At 37.7% G+C, this 26999-nt stretch overlaps 1 protein-coding gene across 2 annotated transcripts in view; it reads left to right on the forward strand.

Moving 5' to 3' along the window:
* Positions 1–2692: 2692 nt before the first annotated feature.
* LOC149542522 (protein NLP6-like) overlaps positions 2693–26999 on the forward strand; it is a 60166-nt gene continuing 35859 nt past the window's right edge. The window contains exons 1-4 of one of the 2 annotated variants that reach the window (XM_089797454.1): positions 2693–3086; positions 3663–4754; positions 5701–5748; positions 5856–6831. In XM_089797454.1, coding sequence (XP_089653580.1) covers positions 3669–4754; positions 5701–5748; positions 5856–6831 — 2110 coding nt within the window. In that variant the 5' untranslated portion in view covers positions 2693–3086; positions 3663–3668. Of the gene's footprint in view, positions 3373–3662; positions 4755–5700; positions 5749–5855; positions 6832–26999 lie in introns of both variants that reach the window. The other variant, XM_089797455.1, reaches the window with a different exon arrangement.

Raw genomic sequence — 26999 nt, forward strand, 5'->3', positions numbered from 1 at the left:
AATCTTTTTAAGAAAATCTTTGAAGAAAAATGAAGAAATTTTTTCTTTTGAAAAAGTAAAATAAATAGATTTATAAAAAAATTACAACTTAATTTATAGGGAGAAGAAAATATATGAAGAAAACATGAAACTTCTATCATAAGATAGTGATTTAACTATTTGATAGAAACATATCTTTAGAAGAAAATTCAACTATTATCTTCTAGAAAGTCAAATTATTTTTTAACGTCATTATATAAATTTCATCAATTACATTTTTTTAAATGTATTTATTTAATATTTAATTAAAATATAGATTGAAAAAATACTATGCATAATTCAATTAGCTATTCAAATGCTTTATCTATAAATAGCAATACAAATAAATTTAGAATTGAAACTTAGTATACAAATATAATACTTTAAATATGTATCGAGTAGATAAATAAATAATCATAATATAATGCAAATATTGGAATTTTCTATCTTTGCATTTATACAAGGAGAAGCACAATCTTCAAAGTCAAAGTTGGAAGAACACAATGCATGAATGATCTCCAAATAAGCTCGAACAATTTTGGGGTGGATAGCTCTCTTCAACATCGGACTTTTCCAGATTTGATTTGACAGGTTGCAACACAATGTTCTACGTGGCGATCATGGTTGCACCCTTTCTAGAAGTTTCTTGTTGATTTCATTCTACTCTCGCAGCATTCTAAGAGAACTAGTAGGTGGTTAAAAAATTGATCTTAATACATTTTCCCTCTTCTGAAATTTTTCTTTGGGTATGACCAGACGACTATCTTTAAGGCGGGGTAAAGTAGAAGATGATGAAATAACAAAGCAAGATTCCTTCTAACAGCTCCAAGGACGCCTTGGTCATGTATTTGGGATGTGGGTATCTGCTGCATACCATCCATCTGAAGCCCCACATATTCTCTAGTTGCTGTACACAGTAATTCCCATATATCAGTGTTCTCCGTCAAGGGAGTAGTAGGAGGAGACGAAACCTGTGGAGGCCCTTTAGAGCTCACTGTAGACCAACTACCCACTGCCGACAGGATAGATTGTGGAGACCTTGCCATTGTATTGGACTGTAAAAAAGATTCAAGAATAAAAATTAAGCTAGATGTTCCTCAAGTATAAAATAAACTATATTTTAAATTCATATGGTAGTCGAAGTCCCTGGTTGATATGGTGATTGTTTTAAATATGACCCACTTACTTGAAATGTTGTGTGTCCAGTTGTAGTGGTTAATAAAAAGGTTCTGTCAGAATATAAATGTGTATTCTATAAGGTTGTAATTCATACATATTCATTTGCATAGGAGGTTTGAGAAGCAGAATAGAGGCCAAGATTGGGGTTTTTTAAGTTGAATGCCACAATCACTGCATCTTTCCATTCCTAAAAACAGGGCTAGGGTTGGGGTTTTTTAAGTTGAATGCCATAATTGTTGCATCTTTCCATACCTAAAAACATTATGTGATGAAGAAGAGATAGTTGCCTCTGTTCCTTTTGCGTCCAATCTGAACATTATGTTGGATGTAAGATTTTTGTGCAACTGATAATCAATAATGGGATTTTGAAAACCTGTGAGGGCACCAAAGGCGGTGACAGTGAAGAAGTAAGGAGGTGACAGTGAAGAAGATTCTAGAAATTAATTTCTAGTAATTTTGCTCATCAATAAATCCACTTTACTCTTTGGAAAATGGGCAACAACCAATCAAAAATTTAAAATTGATGTAAACAATTTCGACAAACTGACTTTGGTTATAAAAATTTATTAGGGACCATCATTGAGAACTTGCCTTATAGATAATGCAGGGACTAATAAGTGATCTAGTGGTGCATTGGGGTGATCTCCATATAAGAAGTCTTAAATTCCACTCTTATCTATACATGTATGACCTTGGCCAACTTTGTTATGAGTAAATAATCATATAATTTAAAATGAATTTTATTTATTAAAAATATTTATTTTTTTTCCTATTGTTGAATTTTTTTTTGAAGCACATAAAAGATCAATTCTTTGTGAACGCAAGTTCATAAAATTATTTGTTCTTAATCAATCACAATTAGAAGAGTTTCAGCGTCAGCTTGGCTTTACTTTGCAGCCTACAGGCTTATATTTCCAATATGAAAGAGGTAGCTATATAAAATTGATAAATGGAAAACCCTAAAAACAACAACCATCACACTCCATTGCCAAAATTAACTCTATCTAAGAATTAGGAAAAAAAACATGAAACGGAGGCATTTTGATAGCTCGGGGGTTACAAGTGCCCAGGCTGTAGATAATGAACAATTCTTCGGAATTTCCAAGGAAAACAGGGGTTCCAGGAGAAGGAACTTGGTATACTAATCTGCGTAAGCCTTGAGACGAATATCATACTTCTACGGTGAGAAATATTTAGGCTAGATTGAGGAGGAAAAAAACATGAAAAAGAAACAAAACATTTCTGGACTCTGAAACACTGCAACAAAACTATTTTAGGCACATTTTATATTAAGAGTCAAGATGCCACGCCAGCGTGACCGCGGCGTAATGACTACGCTTGTTGCGTGTAAATTTTGTTTAACTCGGAAACATAAAATTAGTAAAACGGAGACTTTTTTTTATCGAGGATAAAATGTTCACTCCGCTAAATTTTTGTACAGTGGAAACAAATGCATAGTCAATTTTGTTCAGAGAATCTCTGGTTAGTCAATTTTATTCAGCAAATCACTAGTGGGGTTGAATTTTTTTTTTATCCGAGAATACTTAAAATCTTTCAAATTTCCCATAGTTGCTTTATCTTTTCTCCTTTTTATAGTGTTGGAGATTTTGACTGAAACAATATTAAAATGTTCCGCGATACAAAAATGTTTTGTATTGAAGGCCATGGACCCGGTTTTATAATATAAAAGAAGCTGAAGGAAGAGATTGTGGGTCCCTATTCGCGAACTTAGGCCAGCCACCATTGATGGGGAAATATACATCATATTTTGTAATGAACTGTACACAAAACATAATCTTATCATTTTGTTTCTTCTGCGAAGTTGCAGTCTCCAGGATTGGGATTTCAGATGGCCTATTTATATTGATATTTGAGGGCAAATTTTCGAGGTATGTCATATCAAAATCAAATGATTATCATTATGTTCCATTTACAAGCTGAGGAATCACAAGCAAATGGATTCTTATCAGAATATAAGTAGAATAGGATTATCTGGCTGTAGATTTTATCACGAGGGCATTGTACAATCACATGAGTTAGCGTTGCTAGAGTTGTTCAAGATGAGTTTTCTGAGAGAGAAATTTTGAATGAATGTTCTTTGTGAGCAAACTAGACTATTGGATTCTGAGACAGCTTATGTAGAATATTTTCTGACGGTGTCTCTTTTCCTCCGAAGTGGGTGTTGTTCAATCTCTGAAAATTTCATCGTTAAATTTCTTCTATTGGCTTCTGATAGGGTTAGACTTGAATGAATCTTCTTTTCCAGCTAATTAAACTCTCGACACAACATGGATTAAATAGGGTTTTTTGGGCGTGCTTTCCTCAATTGGGTTTTATTCTATCAATGGTTTTGTCATTTCTAAAATTATTCAAATAGGATCTGATAGAGATAGGCTTGAATGAACGTTTACTGTTATAGGTTCTGGTTCGGAAGACAACTAATGCGTTCGTTGTGGTTTTATTAGGGCTTCATGGATTCTTCTTCCTTCAAAGGGATTACACAACTGGCCAGCAAGGAAATGGACGAGAATGTTGCTGTTGCAGAGTTAATGGATTTGGATACTTTTGGAGATTCTTTGGCCGTTGGGTCATGGATGGAAAACTGTGGTGATATGGAATTTTCAGAAATGTCACCTAACTCCTCAGCTTCTTTCTTCAATGCACCATTTTTTTCGTTGTTCCCTTTTCCCGCTACAGAGAATCCTCAGCTTGTACAGGACCAGAGGCTCCAGAGCAATGATGTCAAAAACCAGGAGCAGAAGGCTGTAGCACATGAGGAGCACGCTTTTCAATCATATCCAGTGATTTCAGGCATTGAAAATGATACTCCCGCTGCTAGACAAGATCCTTTCGTACGAATGGAGGGTTTTCAGGTGAGGAATGAATTGTTGAAGTCAAACCTAACCAGAGAATCGGATTTTCAACAGCTAATGGATTCAGCTACGCGTGATAAATCTTTTACAAGATCAAATGATGAACAAAATGAAATTCGTATGGCCCCAGGAAACAACAATGATGATCTTGCCAATAACAGAGCAGAACAAGAAAATGATTCGCTGTTGAAAGCTATCAGAACATATGATGGGTCATGTCTTCTAAAGGAAAAGATGACACAGGCGCTTAGATATATAAAAGCCTTTAGCGGAAATAATGTCCTGGCGCAGGTATGGGTGCCAGTAAAGAAAAATGGAAAGCGTGTCCTTACCACATTTGGACAACCCTACTCTCTGGATTATGGCAGTGACAAGCTCATTAACTTTAGAAGTGTTTCCTTGAATTATGAATTCTCGACTGATGAGAACTCAGAAGAAGGTCTTGGAATTCCAGGAAGAGTTTTCGTAAGAAAACTGCCTGAATGGACACCTGATGTGCAGTATTACAGTAGCAAGGAATATCCTCGTGTAATTCATGCACAAGTCTACAATGTGCGGGGCAGTCTTGCCCTTCCTGTGTTTGAACCAGAAAATCAAACTTGTATTGGTGTTGTAGAGCTCATTATGACTACACAGAGGATCCATTATGCAACTGAGTTTGAGAATATCTGCAAAGCGCTCGAGGTCTGTTTTGTAACTCTATTTGTTCATTCTTTTCATTTACAATGCGTTTATGCCTTTTTTCTATTGGTTAGGCATCTCAAGACAGGACTTGTTCCCTGCCAGACATACATGTACTTTTAATAGTTTACCCAACACAAGTGCCACATACTATTAGACTCAGCATTTCTATGAAGCATTAGAAATGATGGGAAAGTGTAAGAAGAAATGAACAACCAATCTGTACTAAATGATATATTGAAGGCAAATGCATTGTATTACCTCCTTTTCCACCCGGGCCAGTAGAATCTCCCAGTTGTTCCTATTTGACCTGAAACTGATCGATCTATCCATGAGCAGGGTGGAGAGAACTCCAACAGGCGTGGGCGAACCGAGCCCACATATGTGGCAAGATATGGGGATGACTTGTGGCTAGGGTGAAAGGCCAACCAAGGTCGGATAGAACTGGTTTTCTAGTAGGACCCTTAGAATGGTAGGGCCTCCCCCCGGGGGCTAAAGGGCTTACCCATCGACATTTCCCTCCATGCCCCTTTTTGGCACTGCTTAATAGAAATTGTAAATCGGTAAATAGGTATATTACTGTAAAGAACTGTTAGACTATCTCCAGCTAGAACCTGTTGGTGTCAAAGTCCAGACAAACCAGAGAGCAAAACCAGCTTTTAAACATATAATTCTAAATTGTCATGCGTGATTTGAACAAAACAGTTCTTCATTGCACATTGTTCCTTTTAGCAACAAGTACACATGATTATCAGACATGTTAACAAGCATATAAATCTAATGGTATTGACTTACCGAGTCTTCTAATAATTATGTTAAATGTAAAAAGTATTCTTTCAGTTAATTTGCAGTTTGAATTAGTGCTTGTAAATTTGTAATGATATCATATGACACTGTTTTCCTTCTAATATTATTTTATTTCTAAATATTTTAAAAACTTGTATTGCAGTCTGTTAACTTGAGAAGTTCTGAATTTTTAGATCATCAAAAGTTGCAGGTAATGTGCTTGCTTTCACCATAAGCTGATTTCACTGATTTAGTTTTTGCTTCCTGCCTTTTCTAAGTGGATTGACTTGATAATGTGTGGAAATTTCAAATTAACAGATATATAATGAAAGCCGCAAAGCTGTCCTGCCTGAGATTTTAGAGATTTTGACTGCAATTTGTGAGACACATAAGTTACCATTTGCTCAAACCTGGGCTCCATGCAGGCATCATAAGGTTTCCGCTAATGGTGACGACAAGAAAGGAAGTTGTATTGGTATTGATGGTTGCTCTGATGGGCGAGTTTGTATATCTACAATAGTTGAGGCATGTTATCGGACAGATCCTCGAATGTTTGGATTTCAACAGGCATGCTCTGAGCAACATCTCCTGAAAGGGCAAGGTGTTCCTGGAAAAGTCCTCCAATCCAATCAGCCGTGTTTCTCAGCCGATGTAACAACTTTCAGCAAGATGGATTATCCATTAGTGCACTATGCACGCATGTTTTCCTTGAGAGCTGCTGTTGCTATTCATTTATGGAGCACCCTTGCTAGTAATGATGATTACGTCTTGGAGTTCTTTCTGCCTATTGACTGTAAAGACTTAAAAGAGCAGCAGCTAATGGTGAATTCCATATCTACAACTCTGCAGAGGGTACGCAGGAGTTTATGGACTGTATCTGACAGGGAGCTAGAAGAGGAGAGATTAATAGAAATTACAGACGAGTGTCAGACTGGGAAAAATAATCTCAAGGATGAGTTGCTGACTAGAGAGGGTGAAAAGTGTTTGATAGGAACTCCAGAACAAGAATGGAAACGGCAAGGTTCACTGCAACAACCAAAGCAACATATCCAAAACCAAATAAAACAACCTGCAGCAAAATCACCCGCTGCTATTGAGTATGAGGTACATGATTCAGCCCAAGTTGATAATGGCGATCCCACTGCTCATTCAGTTGGGGAACCCACTTCTTGCTCTTCTGTTAAGGAGAATGTGAATATGAGGAAGCGGGGTAAAGTAGAGAAAAACATAAGCTTGGCAGTCCTTCGGCAGTATTTTGCTGGAAGCCTGAAAGATGCTGCAAAAGGTATTGGGGGTAAGTAGCTTAATCAAAACCTTTGTCCAACATTCAGCACATAAATCACAGTAATGAAATTACATTTTTGTTTTGTTTCCCTGTTCTGTTTTACTGATCTATCTGAATGGTTCACATAAAAGAAAAATTAAAATGAAAGGCTTCATGTGAAGTTTAACTGAATCTTCGCTTCAGATCACATGGCAAAGGATAGATTTTGCAGAGGCATATACTGAGAATGACTTATGTGGTTACTTGGGAAATATAACTGTTGATTCCTTTTCAGATTGTCTCTTCACATGATATCTGTAGATTTAATTGATGAATAGTGCACCAGATGAGCTCTACAAGACTGCTAAATATTGGTGTTTATAATTTGTTTGATCCCTCTTGGTTCTGGTACCTTTTCCTCTATTTTTTGAAGCTAGGAGCAGAGCAATATCTAGTGATGGTGTACTTTTCCGCTTTCTTTTTTGGTGGTGCATTTACTATCATTCTTTGCAGTGCTATGGTTGCCTGTCGAGTTTTGAACATAACACATGCAGTTCTTTTGTGTAGTTATGCACTCAACACACTGTGTTCTCTTTTTTCAGTAATCCCAACTTTGGGGCATCTTCAGTGTTTTCTGCTGGTTGCTCATTTCTTTCATTTGCTTCTGTTTCAGATATCATTGTGTTGGAGACAATTTTTCTCATTATTACATAATTTTCCTTCTTTTTTGCTTTGTCATATACTCTATATATAAATGGACGTCATAGATCTCCCAAAAATGGTGAGACACCAACAAATCTGTGTTATTAGATTCATCACACTGAGCTAAAGGAAAAATGAAGTGCAGAGCACTCCATCCAAACTGAGCACTGTATCCAAACTAAGACATCAAAGCAATCCAATCCAAGATTGTACAAGCTTTAATATTTTTAAGCCGTGTTTAAACTTTACTGCCCAAGTCTGAGAACCAGCAATTATGGTAGCCAGCAACCTACACTCTGCTCTCTTCCTTTCTAAAACAACGGAAGAGCAGAAGAATTACCATCCTTTTCCTCTCTGCTCAGTTACAAGACAGAGATCAGGAAATTTGGCAGAGAAGGATTATACTGTCATATTGCGTAGTTTTAGTTTATGAAGATTGCCAAAATACAAACCACCACTCTCAAAGTTAAAGAATAGAGGATCTTTTCTTTGTAGTCTATAAAATCTGTCTGATTTTCTTCTCTTTTGAAATCACTGTACAAACAAGCAAACAGATGCGTTTCTCTTCCTCACAACTTTCACTTCTCCTGTCTTACACCATAAACTCGCAAAAGTGGGAAAAAAAAGGGCAAATAAACTGTTTTTAAGTTTTAACTCTTCACATAGCCCTCTCTTTTTAAAGAAATTTGGAAGTACAGAACATTTGAAAATTGTAATGAGGAAAGAGGCCAAAGTTCAGATATTCTGATACTCTCTTTAAAAAAAAATAAAAATCCTTGCTTTTGTTCCAGAAGCAATAAAGCCAGCCAGTTTAATGCTCATAAAACACTTTTACTGCATACTGTAGATATTACTCACAGAAGAAAATTCCTCATTTTGTATAGTCAACTCTTCCTCATTTTGTATTGTTCCAGAAGCAATAAAGCCAGCCAGTTTAATGCTCATAAAACACTTTTACTGCATACTGTAGATATTACTCACAGAAGAAAATTCCTCATTTTGTATAGTCAACTCACTTTTATATGAAAGTCCTTACTGGTTGACTGCTTGGAAAAACTTCTTTCTTAAGAGCTAAAGACACATATTGCTAGAAATTTAGCAAACTGTCATCTTCTGACACATCTCTCAAATCTCTTTCAGTCCTCATTTGGCAATATAACTATGATATTATGTTCATCCTTCATTAGCATATATTGGTTTAAGAGTTTTTTAAATAAAATTACCATTCTTTAAAATTTACTTAGTCATGCTTAAGAAATCCAGTCATGATAATTGTCTGATGTACAGATCCAAAAGTATTCTTGAATTTTTTAAAAATTCTTAAAACTCCAATTTATACACAATTATATTGTCTTCTGATCCATAACCAGTTATGATATTCTATAACATCATCAACACAAATCCCTGTCTTTCAATTTAACTTATTGACTTTTTTTTGATTTATTCGCTGTTCTCTAAGTTTGCTCAAGAAAAGTCAATAATTGTAATGGGTATGAGTTATGTAAATTCTGGGATGGATGTTGACAAGTTTATGTATGAGCTGAATTAAAAAGGAATAGGAACTATACTAAACAGATTTCCACACTAGGCATCACCTTGGAGAGCCCATTATTGGAAGAAACTCTAGAAAATATGAAAACCTGGTGTTGCCTTTTTTTGCCAGCATCTCTTTGTAGTTTACGTGTACTGCCTTCTTGAGGCCTTCAAGTACACCAATTACCATAACAGCAGTATTCCTGTAGTTTTGTGCTGCAACTTTCTCAGATGCATGCTTATCTACTTGAGTATACTATTACCTAATGTCCTAGCCAACAAGAGTTATATCAGAAGTTTGATTATGGTGACCCTTAAGGGTGTATTTATGCAATAAAAACAGGTTCAGTATCCAAACAAGAAGCCCAAAGGCCATGAATTGGAGACCTTCAACATCTACCGCACAAGAGAGTTTCTCTATTCTCTTATGTAATCAAAAAATTTAAGCATATCTTGAATGGAGATCGATTGGTAAAAGAATGAATTATTCTATAATAGCATTGTTGGATATATGTTAAATTTTCGTTTCAAGTCTTAGGAAGCTTCCTATTATGCCCTCAAAAGCTGCACTAATGTTTTTACTGGCCACTCTGATTTAAGAGTCTGTTTGTGGATAAAAGACAGTAGAAATCTTCAACCTTGTATCTATCTTCTCAGACAAAAAGGCCCAATTTCATAAACCTCATCTTCTTATTTGATGTGGTAGAGCTAAACACTCTCTGCACACTTAAGTGAGTCCTTGTATCAGTGAAAACTAAAAGCAACTTGGTTGCTTTATTTTTCTTCTTTTTACATGTAATGAAAAGGTACATACTACTAAACCGGTCTACAAGAATGGAGAACTTGTGACGCCCTTTCCTTTACCAAGAAGAGTCCCCTTCAAAATGAATGTAGATGCTCTCCTGTGGCATAGAGGGAACAGTAAATGGCATATACAAACAAAACTTTCTGTCATTGGACTTGTGCCATGCAAAGCACATTTCATTAGACATGCAACATCAATTTGCATTTTTGGTCAAATATACTTTTGCGAATGTGCCACTGCTGTGACACACCACAGTGGCTTGCAACTTTTAATGTATGAGCTTCTCTCATCAACTGAACTCTTCCATCGATTTGGGTACATAATTATTTTCCAAATTGTAGAGTAAATTTTGTTGGGGTCAAGATTTATTTTGTTTGCTCCATATGAATTCAAAAACATACCTATGAAATCTTCATCATGTTCATATTCTCAGTGTGTCCAATGCACAAAAAAATTCAAGATATAGTGCACAAAGTTGAAACCAAACCCATCCAGAAAATATATCAGTCAACTTGTTACACACACCTCGTTTTTACCTAATAACCTACTGAATCCTTCGAAGAAACTGGTATTTTTACAAAGACCTTGTAATTTTGATTGTATTGATGATGACTTACTGTTAGAAACACACAGATGCTGTTGATGTGGAATATTTTTGGATGAGCTTTTTCAAGCATTACCTCTACAAAATTGTTTCTCTGTCACTTTGGAAGGTCAACACCTCTTCAAAATGTATTTCGCTTTTGTTGAATTGATTCCCAATTCATATTCTCCAAATGCATGCTGTAAATATATAAGTGATTGTTGTGGAAACTCAGTCTTCTTCTCATTAAGTAGCAACCTTTTCTATTTAAAAACTTGAAAAACATGTTTCAAATGCTTTAAGTGCTTAATAATGTTTTTGCTATGAATCAATATGTGACACAAGCAAACAATGATGTAAGGGTAGATGAATAGTCTTGACCCTCAATAGCTCATTTGTCAATCACAAGAAACTAATTGTGCATTACATGACCTGAAAGTGAGTACAAGACACCCATACAATCTTTGTCTTGTTTTGAATGCCATTTGTCGCAAGCCCTCCTTATATCTTGCTTGTTGGTATCAAAATTTTGAATCTGACCTCCTTATATCTCTCTCTTGTTGATATCAAAATTTTGAATCTGACATCATCAAGTAGTTAGTTTGCAGAAGTTGGCCCATCAAGTCATCAATTCATGGATGAGTGTACATGTTCTAGTTTGCTTTATTATTCGAAGTTCTATAATTTATACACTCTCTCTACAAATCATGTGTTTTATATCTACTAAGAATTGAAGAATTGCATGGAGAAGTGGATGGATTACATCTCAATTTAACAAAGATTGCAATTATTAGTTGTAACCCTTTTGTCTCCACAAAGGATCATGCATAGAGACCAATGTTTCGGAAAGGAAACTCTACTAAATTGGTAACAACAAGATCATCTTTCTGCTGCTCTTCAGGTGGCATACCTTTGGGTTTTTGGAAAACTTTCCTAAATGTTTGCATCAACTCTTAAATGGTCTCTCTTTCTTTTAGACATCCTTGGAGAAAAATTTATCATTGATAACATCATCTTGCTTATCCCTTTGAAGAAGCAAAACAAACTTCCCACCAAAATGAGTCAATTGTTTGTTTTTATTAGCACCTATCAAGGTTAGTTTGGAAGGACTTTCATGAGCATTGATAATGTTACTTCCCACTTCTTTGACCAATCAATATTTACTACTTCTCATTAAGATACCATATCTAACAAAAATGTATGGGCCACCAAAGATGCTGTAACAGATATCGAGAGGAACAACATCTGCAAAAACCTTATCAATGAAATGTCGCTTTATCGTAAACTTCACATATTATGGCAACTTGTATTGCCAAACTTCACATATTATGGCAGCTTGTAGTCAACCAAAAAAAAAAAAAAAAAGCTTGTATTGCCATTCCTTGCTAACTAAACATAACTATTAGTATATAATGCTGCACAAATGATTTGGGCAAAAGCTGAGTTACCAGGATCGTGGGGTATCTATGCTATACCTAGACTAGGTTTGTATCAAGTATTTACCCCAGTTTGGACAAAACCTGGGTATGCCTAGATCTGTGAGCATGGCGCTAGAAAAAAGAACAAACTTTTCGAAGATAAAATCTAAAAAATGAAAATTTAGACCAACCCTAAAAAGTGACTATTAACTCATTAACATCCCACAACAAAAGTAAAACTCCGTCCTACCTTTCAACCCTCACTCAGCCAATATGCCACTTCTATTTTTGCTGAAGGTTACAAGTTTGGTTTGTGTTTGGATATAATGTTCTCCCTATTCCTATGCTTTAGGAGGTATTAGGTGTGGGGAAGATTAAAGAGCTTGCAGCAAGGAGAATCTCCATTGAAGATAAGTTTTTCATTTAGATTCCTTCCAAGTTTTAGGAGAGATTTTTCTGTGTTATTTTTAAATGGTTTACTATAGATTATTAATATCTTTATCATTTTTTCAACTAGTACCAATCGGGGATTCTGTTATCATTTCTTACCCCTGGTTTTTTGTTTATTTTAAACTATGCAGATATAGGTATATTCTAGAATGTTTTAAATTTTTTAAACTAGGGGTTTCAAAATGACTTTTTTTCACTACTGTGGCAACATGTGACAATGACTGAGAACTTCCCAGAGGCAGGGGTTATCTTTGGCATTGAATGAGTGCCAAAACAAGTATTGGAGCTTCTATTATTTGTTGAAAGTCCATTTATGCGTGATTGTTGGTCAAAGAAGTAGAGCTTGTGGTAGGCTAATCAAATATAGGTTGGCAAATTGATAGATTCTTGAGCATATAAAAAATAAAGAGAAAATAAAACATGCAATCAAGAATTCTCAATCACGTTCTTCTTCATTGGCCAAGGAAGGACCATACAGGTCACCTACCTGGCTATTCTTGAGCATTGTAGTAGTGATCAATGCCACGCATTGATTTTTAGTGACACCATCTTCGAAAGAAGAAAACAGTCTCCCTCTTTCTTATAAAAGAAGAAAGGAGGCGAGTGACAATTTCAATAACGGCATTGTGCATTGTATTTACCTCACATTCATCATATTGGTGTGTAACATGGTGGACAGATGGGGCCCCCAGCAGTATATAAATTCAGGCTAACTTATCAGCCAAGGAAAGAAGATATGCAAGCACTTAATTGCAACCTGTTTTAGACTTTGGGCCAAAATTGAGGTGTTCATTGTTTTAGATGGATAGAAAAAAATCTATAACATAGGCTTTTAATTAATGTTATTGTAGCGTTCCCTAAGGGCGCAATGTTTTTGAGAGTAATTGGTTAAGAGTAGTTGAGGGATGCAAAATTCATCGCTTACATTCTTGTAATGCTCATTGGTGTGATGGGGCCTCAAAACTATTACAGAAGTAATTGGTAAAATACTTGCATGTTATTAACAGAGACTAGACGATCAATTTATACAAAAGAATGAGACGATGTTTCCTTAGGAAATGATTGGAAAGAATAGAAACATTCTATTCTAGAGAAAGCAAAAAACGAAAGCAAACTAAAGCTAATTAGATATTTACAATAGATAACCATTAACTAATAATATATGATTTATCTATTATTGTAATACCCTCCCTTAATGGTTAATCTATCTAGAACACCAAGCTGTCCTTTGAATTTGACAAACTTATCAGGACCAAGAGGTTTGGTGAGAATGTCTGCAGTCTGATCTCTAGTAGGAACTTACTGCAAATCTATAGTCCCGTCTTCAACTTGTTGTCATATGTAATGACAGTGAACATCCACATGCTTGGTTCATTCATGGAAGACTGGATTTCATGCTAACTTGATAACGCCTTCGTTATCAACAGAGTAGTCAGTCCTGCTGGTGACATTTGCATATCCCCAAGCATCCGATGAAGCCAAACAGCTTCACATTTTGCCTTAACAATCCCTCTGTATTCGGCCTCTGTAGAAGAGAGAGAAACTGCCCGCTGCTTCTTACTTGTCCATGTGACTGCACCAGATCCCAAACTGAACACATATCCAAATGTTGACTTTTTATCGTCAACAGAGCTTGCCCAATCTAAATTTGTGAACCAACTAAGTTTAGGATTAGAACTTCGAGAGTACAGAAGCCCATAATCTGAAGTGTCCTTCACATAACAAAGCATACACTTTGCTGCCATCCAATGATCAGCCTTAGGAGCTTTCATAAAACGTGAAATATAGCTCACTGCGAAGCTGATATCAGGCCTAGTAGCAGAGAGGTAAATGAGGCTGCCTACTAGTTGCCTGTATGTGGTATCATCAACGGAAGGAGAATCAGACTTTGTTGATAACTTGAGACCTTTCTCCATAGGTGTAGATGCAGGTTTGCAATCCTGCGTACGAAATTTGTCTAACAGGGCCTTGGCATATTTGGATTGAGAGATGAATATACCAGAAGACTGTTGCCAAACTTCAACACCTAGGCAATAATGCATGAGCCCAAGGTCAGTCATATCAAAAGATTGGCATAAATTTTGTTTGATTCCTTGAATCAAAGATGCCGAATTGCTAGTGATGATCAGATCATCCACATAAATAACCAGAAGGATGATGTCACTATCAGTAGTCTTCATGTACAGATTTGAGTCTGAAGAACTCCTCTTGAAGCCTTGATCACTGAGGTACTTATCAATTTTTACGTACCATGCCCGAGGGGCCTGCTTCAAGCCATAGAGAGCTTTTACCAATCTGAGAACCTGATGGTCTTTACCAACAACCTTGAACCCAAGAGGCTGCGTCATGTAGACCTCTTCATTGAGATCACTATTCAAGAAAGCACTCTTGACGTCCATCTGATGGACCTTCCAGCTAAACTGTGCTGCCATGGCTAGGACTGATCTGATGGTACTCATCTTTGCAGTAGGAGCAAAGGTCTCCTCATAATCAATGCCCCAACGCTGAGAAAAGCCCTTTGCCACTAAACAAGCTTTGTACTTATCTAAAGTACCATCCGATTTGTATTTGATTTTGTAGACCCATTTGCAACCAATGGATTTCTTCCCTAGTGGAATATCAGAAAGGACCCAAGTGTTGTTCTTCAGCAGGCTCTGGTGTCCTTTAGCCTTAGAATATGTTTGAGGTTCAACACACTATGAATGTTGGCCATGAGAGCAAAGTTAACATAATTTGTAGTTTTGCTCTTTTTCTGAGCAGTTCTTCCATCAATGAGCTCATCATCACGAAGATCAACAAGTGTCAGCTCACCACTTAGGCCGGATAGGAGAATGACCAACATTAGTACCAGGAGATGCTTGTTCAATAGGATCCTCATCAGAAGTATGTGGATCAAACTCAGGTGAAGCATCTGCAAGGTGAGGTGATCCTGCAGGAGAAGTTGGAGGTATTTGTACAAGTATCATTGGAATAACTGGAGCTGTAGGAGCTACTGGAGCCTCCTTGTGATGTCCCCAGAGTGGGCCCCTAACGGAAGGTGACGTAGGTTTGTCCGTGCGGTTTGTTGCTACCACGTGTCCAGGATCCTCGCCAGCGAGGCTGTCCTGGGGTTGCCCCCTTAATGTGGGGAGGTGCCGTTTACTAACAGTCCGGGCTTTTGGTGCAATGGTTACTAACTTGGTATCAGAGCCGAAGGTCTCGAGGTCAAGACCCGCGGAGCGTGGTGGGCTGTAATGTCCTTAGAGTGGGCCCCTAACGGAAGGTAACGTAGGTCTGTTCGTGTGGTTTGTCGCTACCACGTGTCCGGGGTCCTCGCCAGCGAGGCTGTGCTGGGGTTGCCCCCTTAATGCGAGAAGGTGCCGTTTACTAACAGTCTGGGCTTTTGGTGCAATGGTTACTAACTTGGTATCAGAGCCGTGGGTCTCGACCTCGCGTTAAGGGGGCAACCCCAGGACAGCCTCGCTGGCGAGGACCCCGGACATGTGGTAGTGACAAACCGCATGGACAAACCTACATCACCTTCTGTTAGGGTCCCACTCTGGGGACATCACAACCCACCACGCTCCGTGGGTCTCGACCTCGAGACCTCTGGCTCTAATACCAAGTTAGTAACCATTGCACCAAACGAGACCCGCGGCTCTGATACCATGTTAGTAACCATTGCAGCAAAAGCCCAGACTGTTAGTAAACGACACCTCCCCGCATTAAGGGGGCAACCCCAGGACAACCTCACTGGCAAGGACCTCGGACACGTGGTAGCGACAAACCGCATGGACAGACCTACGTCACCTTCCGTTAGGGGCCCACTTTGGGGACATCATAGCCCACCACGCTCCACGGGTCTCAACCTCGAGACCTTCGGCTCTGATACCAAGTTAGTAACCATTGCACCAAAAGCCCGGACTGTTAGTAAACGACACCTCCCTGCGTTAAGGGGGCAACCCCAGGACAACCTCGCTAGCGAGGACCCCAAACACGTGGTAGAGATAAACCGCACGGCCATACCTACGTCACCTTCCATTAGGGGCCCACTCTGGGGACATCACAACCCACCACACTCCGCGGGTCTCGACCTCGAGACCTCCGGCTCTAATACCAAGTTAGTAACCATTGCACCAAAAGCCCATACTGTTAGTAAACGACACCTCCCCGCGTTAAGGGGGCAACCCCAGGATAGCCTTGCTGGCGAGGACCCCAGACACGTGGTAGCGACAAACCGCACAGATAGACCTACGTCACCTTCCGTTAGGGGCCCACTCTGGGGACATCACACTCCCATCAGGTGGACCTAATGGAAGCCGAACTCCCAAATCATGAGCCATCATAAGCTAGTCTAATGGATCAGGAACAGGAGAAGCCGGCATGAAAGGTCCTCGTTGCTCATCAAAGACTACATCACGACTGTATATGAGACGAGATGTCTCAATATTGATCAGGTGGTAGGCTTTGTGAAGATTGCTATATCTAGCAAGCATGAGTTTCTGACTCTTGGAATCCAACTTGGTGCGTGAAGCATCAGGGATCCGAACAAAAGCAAGGGAGGCAAAAACCTTTAGGTGACTGATTTTGGGCTTGCAACTTGACGAGGCCTCTTCCGGAGTTTTACCTTTGACTGCCATTGTGGGTGACCGGTTCAACAGATAAACTGTAGTGTTAACTGCCTCTGCCCAAAACTGCTTCGGAACATGTTTGTGTTCAAGCATGGAACGAGCCATCTCGGTGATTGTCTTGTTCCGACGTTCAACTACACTATTCTGTTGTGGCTTGTGGGGTGTGGTTAACTGGCGTTTGATGCCATGTGTATCCAAGAAGCTGGAGAAAACATTAGAACAAAATTCCCCCTATTGTCTGATCTAAGAGTAATAATAGATTTCCCAGACTCTTTTTCAACTAAAGGTTTAAACTTCTGAAATACAAGAAATGCATTTGATTTCTTTTTAAAGAAATACACCCACATTTTCTTACTGAAATCATCAACAAACAACAGAACATACCTGAACCCAAGAATAGGAGTGGCCATAGAGTCGTAGATATCGGCATGAACAAGCTGAAGTACTTGAGAAGCTTGCCATGAATTGCCATTGATGAAAGGTGTGCAATGTTGCTTCCTAGCCTGGCATGCGTCACAATTTCCCAGGTGTTGAGTTTGAATCTCTGGCAATCCAAGAACAAGCTCATCCCAAGCAAGCTGTGAGAGATAATGCACATTTAAGTGCCCATATCGCTGATGCCAAGTGTGCTGACAGAAGATTGCCGAGCAACCATAGCTAAGTCTTGAGAATCACCAAAATTAGTAAGTCTGAAAAGACCATGATCCTCAAGACCCACTGCAATAGTAGACTTAGTTGCCCGACCAGTGATGGTGCACTGATGTGAATTGAAGGTGACTGCCAAGTGTGGAGAATGTCGCAGCAACTGATTGATTGAGAGTAGATTTAGTTCCATCCCTGGAACGTAGTACACATCAAGGAATATGAGATTCCTCCCAACAGATTGAATCTAGATGTTGCCTTTACCGACAACTATGTACACTTCTCCGCCACGAAAGATAACAGAGTTTGAATAAGGCTGGTAGTCAGTAAACTAGTCTCTGCAGTGAGTGAAATGACGAGAGGCACCTAAATCAATGTACCAGGTAGACGACTTCACATGATCTACAAGTCTTTTAGCCATGAAGGCGTAAAAGGAAGATTCCGCGTGCTTAGTGTGCTCTGCACTGTTTGCTTTGGGCTATGAACCTGATTGCTTAGACTGTGCAGCTAAGCGTTTTCGACATTCAACCTTCATGTGTCCAAACTTGTGGTAGTAGTTGCATTGAATGTTCTTCTTTCTGGAACCATTTGATGCTAGAGCAAAAGACTTCTGTTGAGATGGCTGTTGAGACTTGCCTTTATCCTTCTGAAAGGATTTTGCAACAAAGGCTTGCTCTGTGGAGGTGGGACTGAAGTTGCCACCGAATTGTTGTTTTCACTGATCTTGCTGAAGCAGCAGGGTGTAGAGATCAGTGAACTTCAAATCATCACCAGAAGATGTGATGTTGAGAGTCTCGATAAAATGCTCATAGGATTTTGGTAAACTCCGAAGAGTGATAACCACAATATCTCTTCCTCCATCTTGCGGCCGATGGCAAGTAACTGATCACAAATTTCCTGAATCCGATTCAGGTGTGTGTTGATGCGAGTTTTGTATCACTTACATAACATATTAGTAATTGGATATCCGATACAGAGTATTGAACATACAATTCCTCTCTTGAAAAGTTATTGCTCATGAGACATGAGTATAACTCCAATGTTCCTTACATCGTTGGATACTTGCTCAGTTTTATCGATGTGATCTGCTGGTAATCACGTAGGCGGCCTTACGTTGTTCATTCAAGGATGACTTGGACTTTGGTGGAATGATGGTGATGGGTTTGTGAAATATGTGGGTGGCAGATAATGTTGATGGTGGTGATGATGGAGGATGTGTCTGCCAATGGTGATGTTGATGGGAAAGCAATGGTGGTGGAGGGTGAATGGGTGTGTTCTGATACTTGACTTACTTCTCTAACTTCCTTCTCTAAACTTCAACTACCCAACTACTCACTATTCTACTCCTACTCCTATGAATGGAAAGTTAGCAAATGGACGGGATCAAACCTAATGAAAGTTGACCAGCGGCCTCACTTCCACAGGTGCAATGATTCAAAGGAATTATAAACTAGTTTAGCACACAAGGCTTCCCAACCAGCCACTAGGATGCTAGTGGTCTAGTATTGATCCCTATCAAACCTCTGCCAATGCTACCATACAGCTATACATCTACTTTACTCTTGCTTAAACAACTTGAAATGAAATTTGCTTCAACAACTTGAAGAGAAATCTAACTATGTGGAAGTAGAAACCATGCAATAACACCCAATGTTCTTAATCACCATGCAAATCACAACAATGAAAAAGAGAGCGATTTTGGTATTATCTTAGCAACAATTCCTCCAACACCTTACAAATGAGAGCAAATGGCCTTATATAGGGGCCAAAAATACAACGGATGATGGAGATCAAAACAAGATCAACGATCCAGATTGGATCCTCAAAATGCTAATTAAGGTTGCCACCCCATCGGCCAATGAGAAGCTGCCACCTTGTCAATGGACCAATGAAAAAAGTCTAAAAATGGCAACCAATGAGAAGGCACCAAAATGGTGGCTAATCAGAAATAGATACTTGTCCTATTCTAAAAGAAAGAGAAATTGCCACTTGGGCTTACATCAAATGATCTTCTAATATAAATCTTCCCTTTTCTTTCATTTTCTTAGCTAAAACAATGAACTTAGCTAGCCTTTCATTAACTTCTTCCATAGGAGGACAAGGTGTGTGCTTCACCCTGAGTTCCGCTGACTTCACCACGTTGCTTGCTACTTGTAGTATCTTTTCATGGTCCTCATATTCTTTCGCAAATCCAATAAAAGCATTGAGAGAGGAAAGAGTGCCCAAATGCTTTTTCTTGATAGCAACCTTTCCTAACTCATCCAGCCTCGATCCAAAATCTGTCTCATTGATATCCTCTTCTCTAATGTCCTCAAAATCAAGCGCAACCCCAACATTGCTCATCATGGTTGTAATAGAAGTGTCGACACTTGGATCGTGATGTGTAACCGCCTTCTGTATCTTCTTTGCTAAGGGGAATTGTCCTTCCTTCACCCATATCATGTCTACTGTACCGATATTGGTGTTGGTTATTTGCTTTATTTTCAAGAAGAAAGGTGTTTTGGACATCATATCCTCATTGTCTTTCTTAGTGTTTGTCTGCTTGGGATTCTTACTTGCACTAACATCCTCCAATTCGTTGCCCTATTACGGGATGGTAGAGTGGTGGACCAGAAGGCTAGCAGAACCAAGGGAAGCAATCGTTAGACTAAAACGAAAGAAGGATGTTAGCTTAAGGACCCCTTTCAACTCTAAATGATTAAAATTCACCTTAACCAATAGTGGACAGTGACTTTTCGGAATTTAGGATCAGACCTCAAGAACTTCAAATCCCTTCCAAAACAGAATTTTACCATGTAATTCACCTCCAAATAAAATCGCCCAACCTAGGGCAAAAATCGCAGCGCCTTGCACAAATCAGAATTTGCAAAAAATTGCCAACACCAGGAAAAATCTGCCTTTCAGCCAAAAATTGCCCAAGACAAGGGCCAAATCTGCCCTCAAGAAAAAATCGCCAATGGAAGGGAAATCTGCCTTCAAGACCAAAATCGCAAAAAATGGAGAAAAAACTGCCTTGCAAGGAAAATCGCCCAACACCAAAGAGCTGCTCCAAGAAGAAAATTTGCCCAACAATGGAGAAATCTGCCCTCAAATAAAAATCGCCCAAAAGCAAGGAGGACAAGATGAGAAGTGAGGAAAGAAGAGGAAGGAGTTTCCTCTTATAGCCAACTCCACAAACCCTCTCTGGCCTAACAATTAATGCTTAACCAAAATTAACTTTGCCATGATGAAAATTAACTTTTTAAATTGTCATTTGGACCAAAATTGCAAAAAGAAAATAAATAATGCCTTAGAAGTGTTAAACATTTCCATTTAATGAAGATTTAGTAATTAATACGTCATTAAAATTGGATTTTGGCTAGTGAAAAGCTATTTTTTCAATGTTAAATTACTAATTTCATTAACGACTAAAAAGTTTTCAAGGCAATTTAATCCATTTAAAGCCAAATTTTGCAATTTTAATTCAAATCGATTTCGCTAAGCAATTTTAGCATTTTAACACAAATAAAATTATTTCTCTAAAGTCTAAAATCAATTTTGCAATTTGATTTCACCATCACAAAATTAATCCTTTTCACCAAAAATAATTAAGATTTTCCAAAAGACCAAATTTAACAAAATTTTCATTTTTTGAAAATTATTCAAATTTACACAATTATATCCAAATTTTCAAAAGAAAACGTCTAAGTACAAAATTCACAACTTTATCCTGCCAAGAGTTGTTCTTTAAAATTTGTTTGCCCTAAGGATGAAATTGGTGGCTCTCGAAAATCAAGTTGAAACCGGGTGAAAATAAGCCAAGCCCCTCCCATTGGCTTGAAGGTGTCCAAGACTCAAAAATTTTCAAAACTCAAATTTTTTTGGACAACTCCAAAAATTATTATCAATGTGACTGAAAAAAAGGGGGTCCCCAAAGTTTTGGGGCAATGGTGTGAAAACCTCACAACAGTGTGCTTGGAGCGAGGTGCGTTCATCCATGACAATAGAAAACAAAGTGTTTTTTAAAAAGAAGGCTTTGCTTTTGTTAGAAGTCTCATGAAGACTTTTGAGATGTGTCCAGATCTCGATAGCTATCTTGCCGGATGGAATTTGAGAAAGTTGATCATTAGCCACGAATAATTTGAGAAGCATCACTACCTCTCGATTATTCAGATCCTATGTATCTTGATCAGGACCAGGAGAAGTCGGACACTTCGTAACACCCAGAACAAGTTGATTACTGTTCCAATATTCAAAAATTGCAATGATCCGCTACTTCCAGGTGCCATAATTTCAACCATTGAATGTGGAGTTATGCTCGAGCAGAATGTTTGTCAGAGATGCCATGGCACGTTTTTCAATGAAAAATAGTGAAAATTTGCAAAGGCATGTTCTTCAAGGCAAAAAAACGGAAGACCTAGTAAAATCAGAGGGTGACTCAAAAGAGAGCTCGAAAAACCTAGAAGGAATATGCTATCGGTTTCTGGATTTGCTAGCTCAAAAATCGAGGCAACCAAAAAAATGAACAACAACCCAATTGAGCTCTCGAAAAACCCACGAAGAACTTGAAATCCATTTTTTTTTTTGAACCCAAAAATTAGGGTTTCAAGCAAAAAAACAGGTTGGCGGCCATGGAGGTCAAAAACAATAGAAAAAATGGTGATTTGATACAGAACTTTCAGATTTTTGTTTTAGAGCTCGACTAGAGGCTAAGATGAAATTGAAGAGTGCTTAATATGTGGGGATTTAACTCCACAAATGGCTGTAAATGCAGGTCTACGGTTGTAAAAACCGTCAACAAGAAAACGCCACAAAAACACGACCCTCTTGTTGGTTATTGCCATGGTTTTTGAACGCTAAGAGCTGAGAAATTGCCCTTTACAGACGTGTGATTTAATCACGATTTTCTCCATGCGATCTCCTCTACAAATCACGATTTTTAGTCCTCAAACTCTAGCTTGAAATTGTATTAGTCTGATTCGAATTTCTTCAGGTAGAAAACCCTAGGCGGGTTGTAGAGAAATTAACTAAAATTTTTTGAAATTATTTTAACAAATAATTTTAAAAAGAAATTGTAAATTTTTCCGAAAAAATTTAAGTATTAGCTCTGATACCATATTACATAAGTAATTGGTAAAATACTTGCATGTTATTAATAGAGACCAAACGGTCAATTTATACAAAAGAATGAGACGATGTTTCCTTAGGAAACGATCGTAAAGAATAGAAACATTCTATTCTAGAGAAAGCAAAAAACGAAAGCTAACTAGAGCTAATTAGATATTTACAATAGATAACCATGAACTAATAATAGACGACTTATCTATTATTGTAATAAAAACATTGTCTAACTCTAGATCATAACACACAATGCTAAAATATACCCAGCAATCGGGATACTGGTTAAGATGAGATACAAGCACATATTTTGAACATCGTATGGCATTCAATTTTATGATATAGAAGCTTGACGCACAAGTGGTTGAAACAACTCTATATTGAGGTTGGTGAGATTTAGATCTTTGTGACTGATCACCTTATGTCACTAGCCATCATTAGGCCTTTCTTGTAGTTGTAGCTCTTGAAGGTAGCTTTTTGCAATTTCAATATCTATTTTTTTGTTCATTTCAGTTTTGAAAATTTAAATTTAAATTTTTCTGTCATTTACTTAAGTTTTTATATATAAAATTTGAAAAACAAAATAGATAATGTTTCAACTTGGAATTTATCCATCATTAGGCCTTTCTTGTAGTTGTAGCTCTTGAAGGTAGCCTTTTGCAATTTTAATATCTATTTTTTTGTTCATTTCAGTTTTGAAAATTTAAATTTAATTTGTTTTCTGTCATTTACTTAAGTTTATATATATAAAATTTAAAAAACAAAATAGATAATGTTTCGACTTGGAATTTGTCTGATTTGTTTTAAAACTTTTTAGCACATTTTTTTTTTGCGATTCAATTCACCTTACATATCATTGGCTTGAGATGAGTTGTGAAGGTGCAAAATACATAGAGCACCATGACAACCAATAAGATTTGGAGTGTATTGAGATGGTTGAATGCATAGAGGACCAAAAAGTTCAAGGTGTTTATCTTAATTGATGATTGGTGGACTTGTGGAATATGTGTTGAGTAACTTGAGTTACACTCAGCCAATCAGAAGTATGATTATATTCATTGCTACAGATCAGGGTAATCAATAATCTATGGAGTGCATCGAGATGGTCCAATGCATAGAGGCCCAAAAGTTCAAAGCATTGATCTTGAATGACGATTGGTAGACTCATGTGGAATTTATGTTGAGTTTCAGTCAGAGTACGATCAACTTCATTTTTTTGGATCAGTCCTGTTTAGGTAAGATACATGATGATGTTGACTCCAAAGTAATAAATTTAAGGGGCATAATAGGAACTAAGGAGCAAGATCCTATATTTTTCAACTAGTTGCAAATAGGTCTAATCCAGAGATGGAATAAGATGACCACCTTGTTGCATCTCCTAGCATTGTTTTTGATTTTTAAGTATTAGAGTGTATATACTTTCTTTGCCAGGGAGGGGGTGGCCATATAGAGATGTTAAAAGGACATTCACTAGACTTTTCTCAATCTAGATGTATAGGATACAATTCTGAACTGCCTTGGGCTCTTCCAGAAAATGCAAGAAAGATGCTCATATACAGTTTTATCCTATAGTCAAGGGGTCTGTTTGCTTGCTACCTCTTAATATCAAGTTTCTCTTTAAGTTTTTTAATTAGTTTTCTAATTCTTGTCTTTATTTGAGAACTAAATTTCAATAGTTTATTAAGTTTTGAATCTCAATATGTTATGAATTCTTCATATGAGCAGATGCAGTACAAGCTTCTTTATCTAGTCAATTAAACACAACTAGTTAGCAGCAAAAAATTTGAAGAAAGGGTAGAGAAGTTGATTATATGTGTAATCCAAACTGCATTTCTTCTCAAACAAGCAAGTTGAGTATGAGTGAATAATGAGGTGCTGGTATGTAGCTCTAGAGTATCCCAACTTGGATGCTTTTGTTTCAAATGTTTCCTTAGTCTAAAATGATGATGGAAGGGCACAATGTTGCTCAATTGGACATGCATAGTGCAGCAATTGGGAGTGGCATTGTGATGCTTTTGAATCTAATGAAGTAGTGGATGGTGTTGATGCACTGAAGAACCATATGATGATCATTGACTCGTGTTGAATTCTGACATGCCTTTGAGCTAATATAAACTCTTTTGATTTTTCTTCAACATTCAACATTAAATATTAATTATTCACCATTTTTATGTGTATAACTATATTTTTATTGTATGGGCATATCTAGCTGTGCTGAATCTGAATAATAAAAATTGCATCATCACAATACATGAACCTTGAACTTTAACTTGAACATGTTACTGAACTAGCAACTTAGGCCAAAATGAATCGAAGATTCAAAACACTATATATCCTTTTTAAGTTATCAAGCTTGGAAAGTAGAGTTCCATTCTTTTTAGAGCATGTCCCCATTGACATTACTTCCATTGCACTAATTAATTATCACCTATGATATGGTGGATCTTCCAGGAAAAACTTGCCTGGAAAAACCATGGAACCTATAGGTCCTGCCAACAACAAAACTGAAAACAGATATCGTTAGTTCCTTATTCAAAATGGGTTGCATCAACATTTCATTGTTCTCCACTAAAATGAGATTGGGATGTTTTGAATTTCCATTGCCCTATCCCTGGCATTATAAGAATGACTATGTTCTGAGAAAATCATCTTGAGAAGAAGATATCATGATTTTCTTAATGGCAAGATCAACATATCATAAGACCAATGCTTAGATGAAATAAAGAAGCAATATGATTAATGTTCACCTTCCAAAAGGTGGCAAGGTGCAAAGTGTGATTAAGGGGAATGGATGTGATTGGTGTAAGTGAAGGGATACATCAGCTCTGAAGCAATACAACCTTGGAAGGGAAATGACACTTCCACCCAAAGAGGAGACACACACACACATATGAGAATGGTATTCAAGGAGGATCATCGAATCAAGGAGAGATGTTTCACAGCGATCTCGCTCAAGTATTTCTGAATGTTATTTATAAATCGGTATAAGTGTTAGTTCTGATATTAAGCAGCACATTAGGATATCAAATATGAATTCTTGCTTATGGATAATGATCGTATTAGTATTTATAGTTTCTTGTTTATTTATAATGTATGAGTATGATATCATTACTATGTGATGTCTTATATGAAGAATACATGTAACTCTTATATATTTTCTATAATAGATCATGTTAGGGATAATAAGGAATTCAAGGAGGGACAAACTGTTATGAGGTTCTCTTCTAAGTATGCCACCTCATGGTTGTGACAGGAATCCCCATAAGGCCAAGGGTAATGCAAGGAATGCCCTGATGTTGGGCTTATAAGGTAAGGATGCGCTGGATGCAATATTGTAGTTTCCACAAAACCCTTTCCTTGGTGGACCATTGTTGTTAAGAGACTCTAATCATAAGAAGGATAAGTGTGGCACTGGAAGAGCAAAATGGCTATGAAATTCTTCTCTAGGTACAACCCCTCATATTGATGGCAAGAGCCACTGGCCAAGAGGGATGATGCCCACTCTTGGGCCTAGGGTAGAGGACTGTGAATGGCTTTGAAAGTCCTCACCTGGCACACTCCCTCATATGTATGGTAAGAGCTACATGATGGGCAAGAGGTATGGTATCTACTCTTGGGCCTAGGGTTAGAGGATTATAAATGACCGTGGAATTCCTCACTAGGTACACCCCTCATATGAATGGAAAGGAGCCACACGATGGCCGAGATTGACGATATCTGCTCTTGGACCTAGGGTAGAGGATTTTTTAAGGCACCCTAATATGCTCCTTATCCTAGCCCTCCTATGGTTGAGCTCCATCAATGAATTAAAATGTCTTACAATTAAATTAATGTTCATAGCCCTAGATGAAATGATCTATACTTTATTGTCTCTAATGAGGAAGATCTATTTTTTGAATTATGGTTTAATGATTTCCTAACATGTTGCAGGATCTCAACTAGGCACACGAGGTTACTAATTCTATTTTTGTTCTTGTTCTATTTGGAATTCTGATTCAGGGCAAAAGCTAGGGCATTCACAAAAGGTTATATTGCGTCCGTTCTCAACAGACCTTTTCCCTCTGACATTACTTCCACTGCACTAGACATCGACTCTTATAATATGCTATCCTTTTTGGGAAAACCTGCATTGAGAAACTATCTAGCCTATGGGTCTTATCAACACCAGAATTAAAAAAGATTTCCTCAGTTACTCATTCAAACTGGGTTGCATCAAAATGTCATTGTAGTACTCTGAAATATGATTTGGGAATGTTTTCATGGAGCTCATTCTGAGCTTGATCTCTTTTAAGAATTTTGTCTCGACATTTCTGTAACAAATTTCAGCCTCATCTCTAATTTGGTAACTTGATCCAAAG

Source organism: Cupressus sempervirens, chromosome 8 (genome assembly GCF_028749045.1).
Source record: "Cupressus sempervirens isolate cs-2001-9-10 chromosome 8, ASM2874904v1, whole genome shotgun sequence".
Classification (NCBI taxonomy): Eukaryota; Viridiplantae; Streptophyta; class Pinopsida; order Cupressales; family Cupressaceae; genus Cupressus; species Cupressus sempervirens.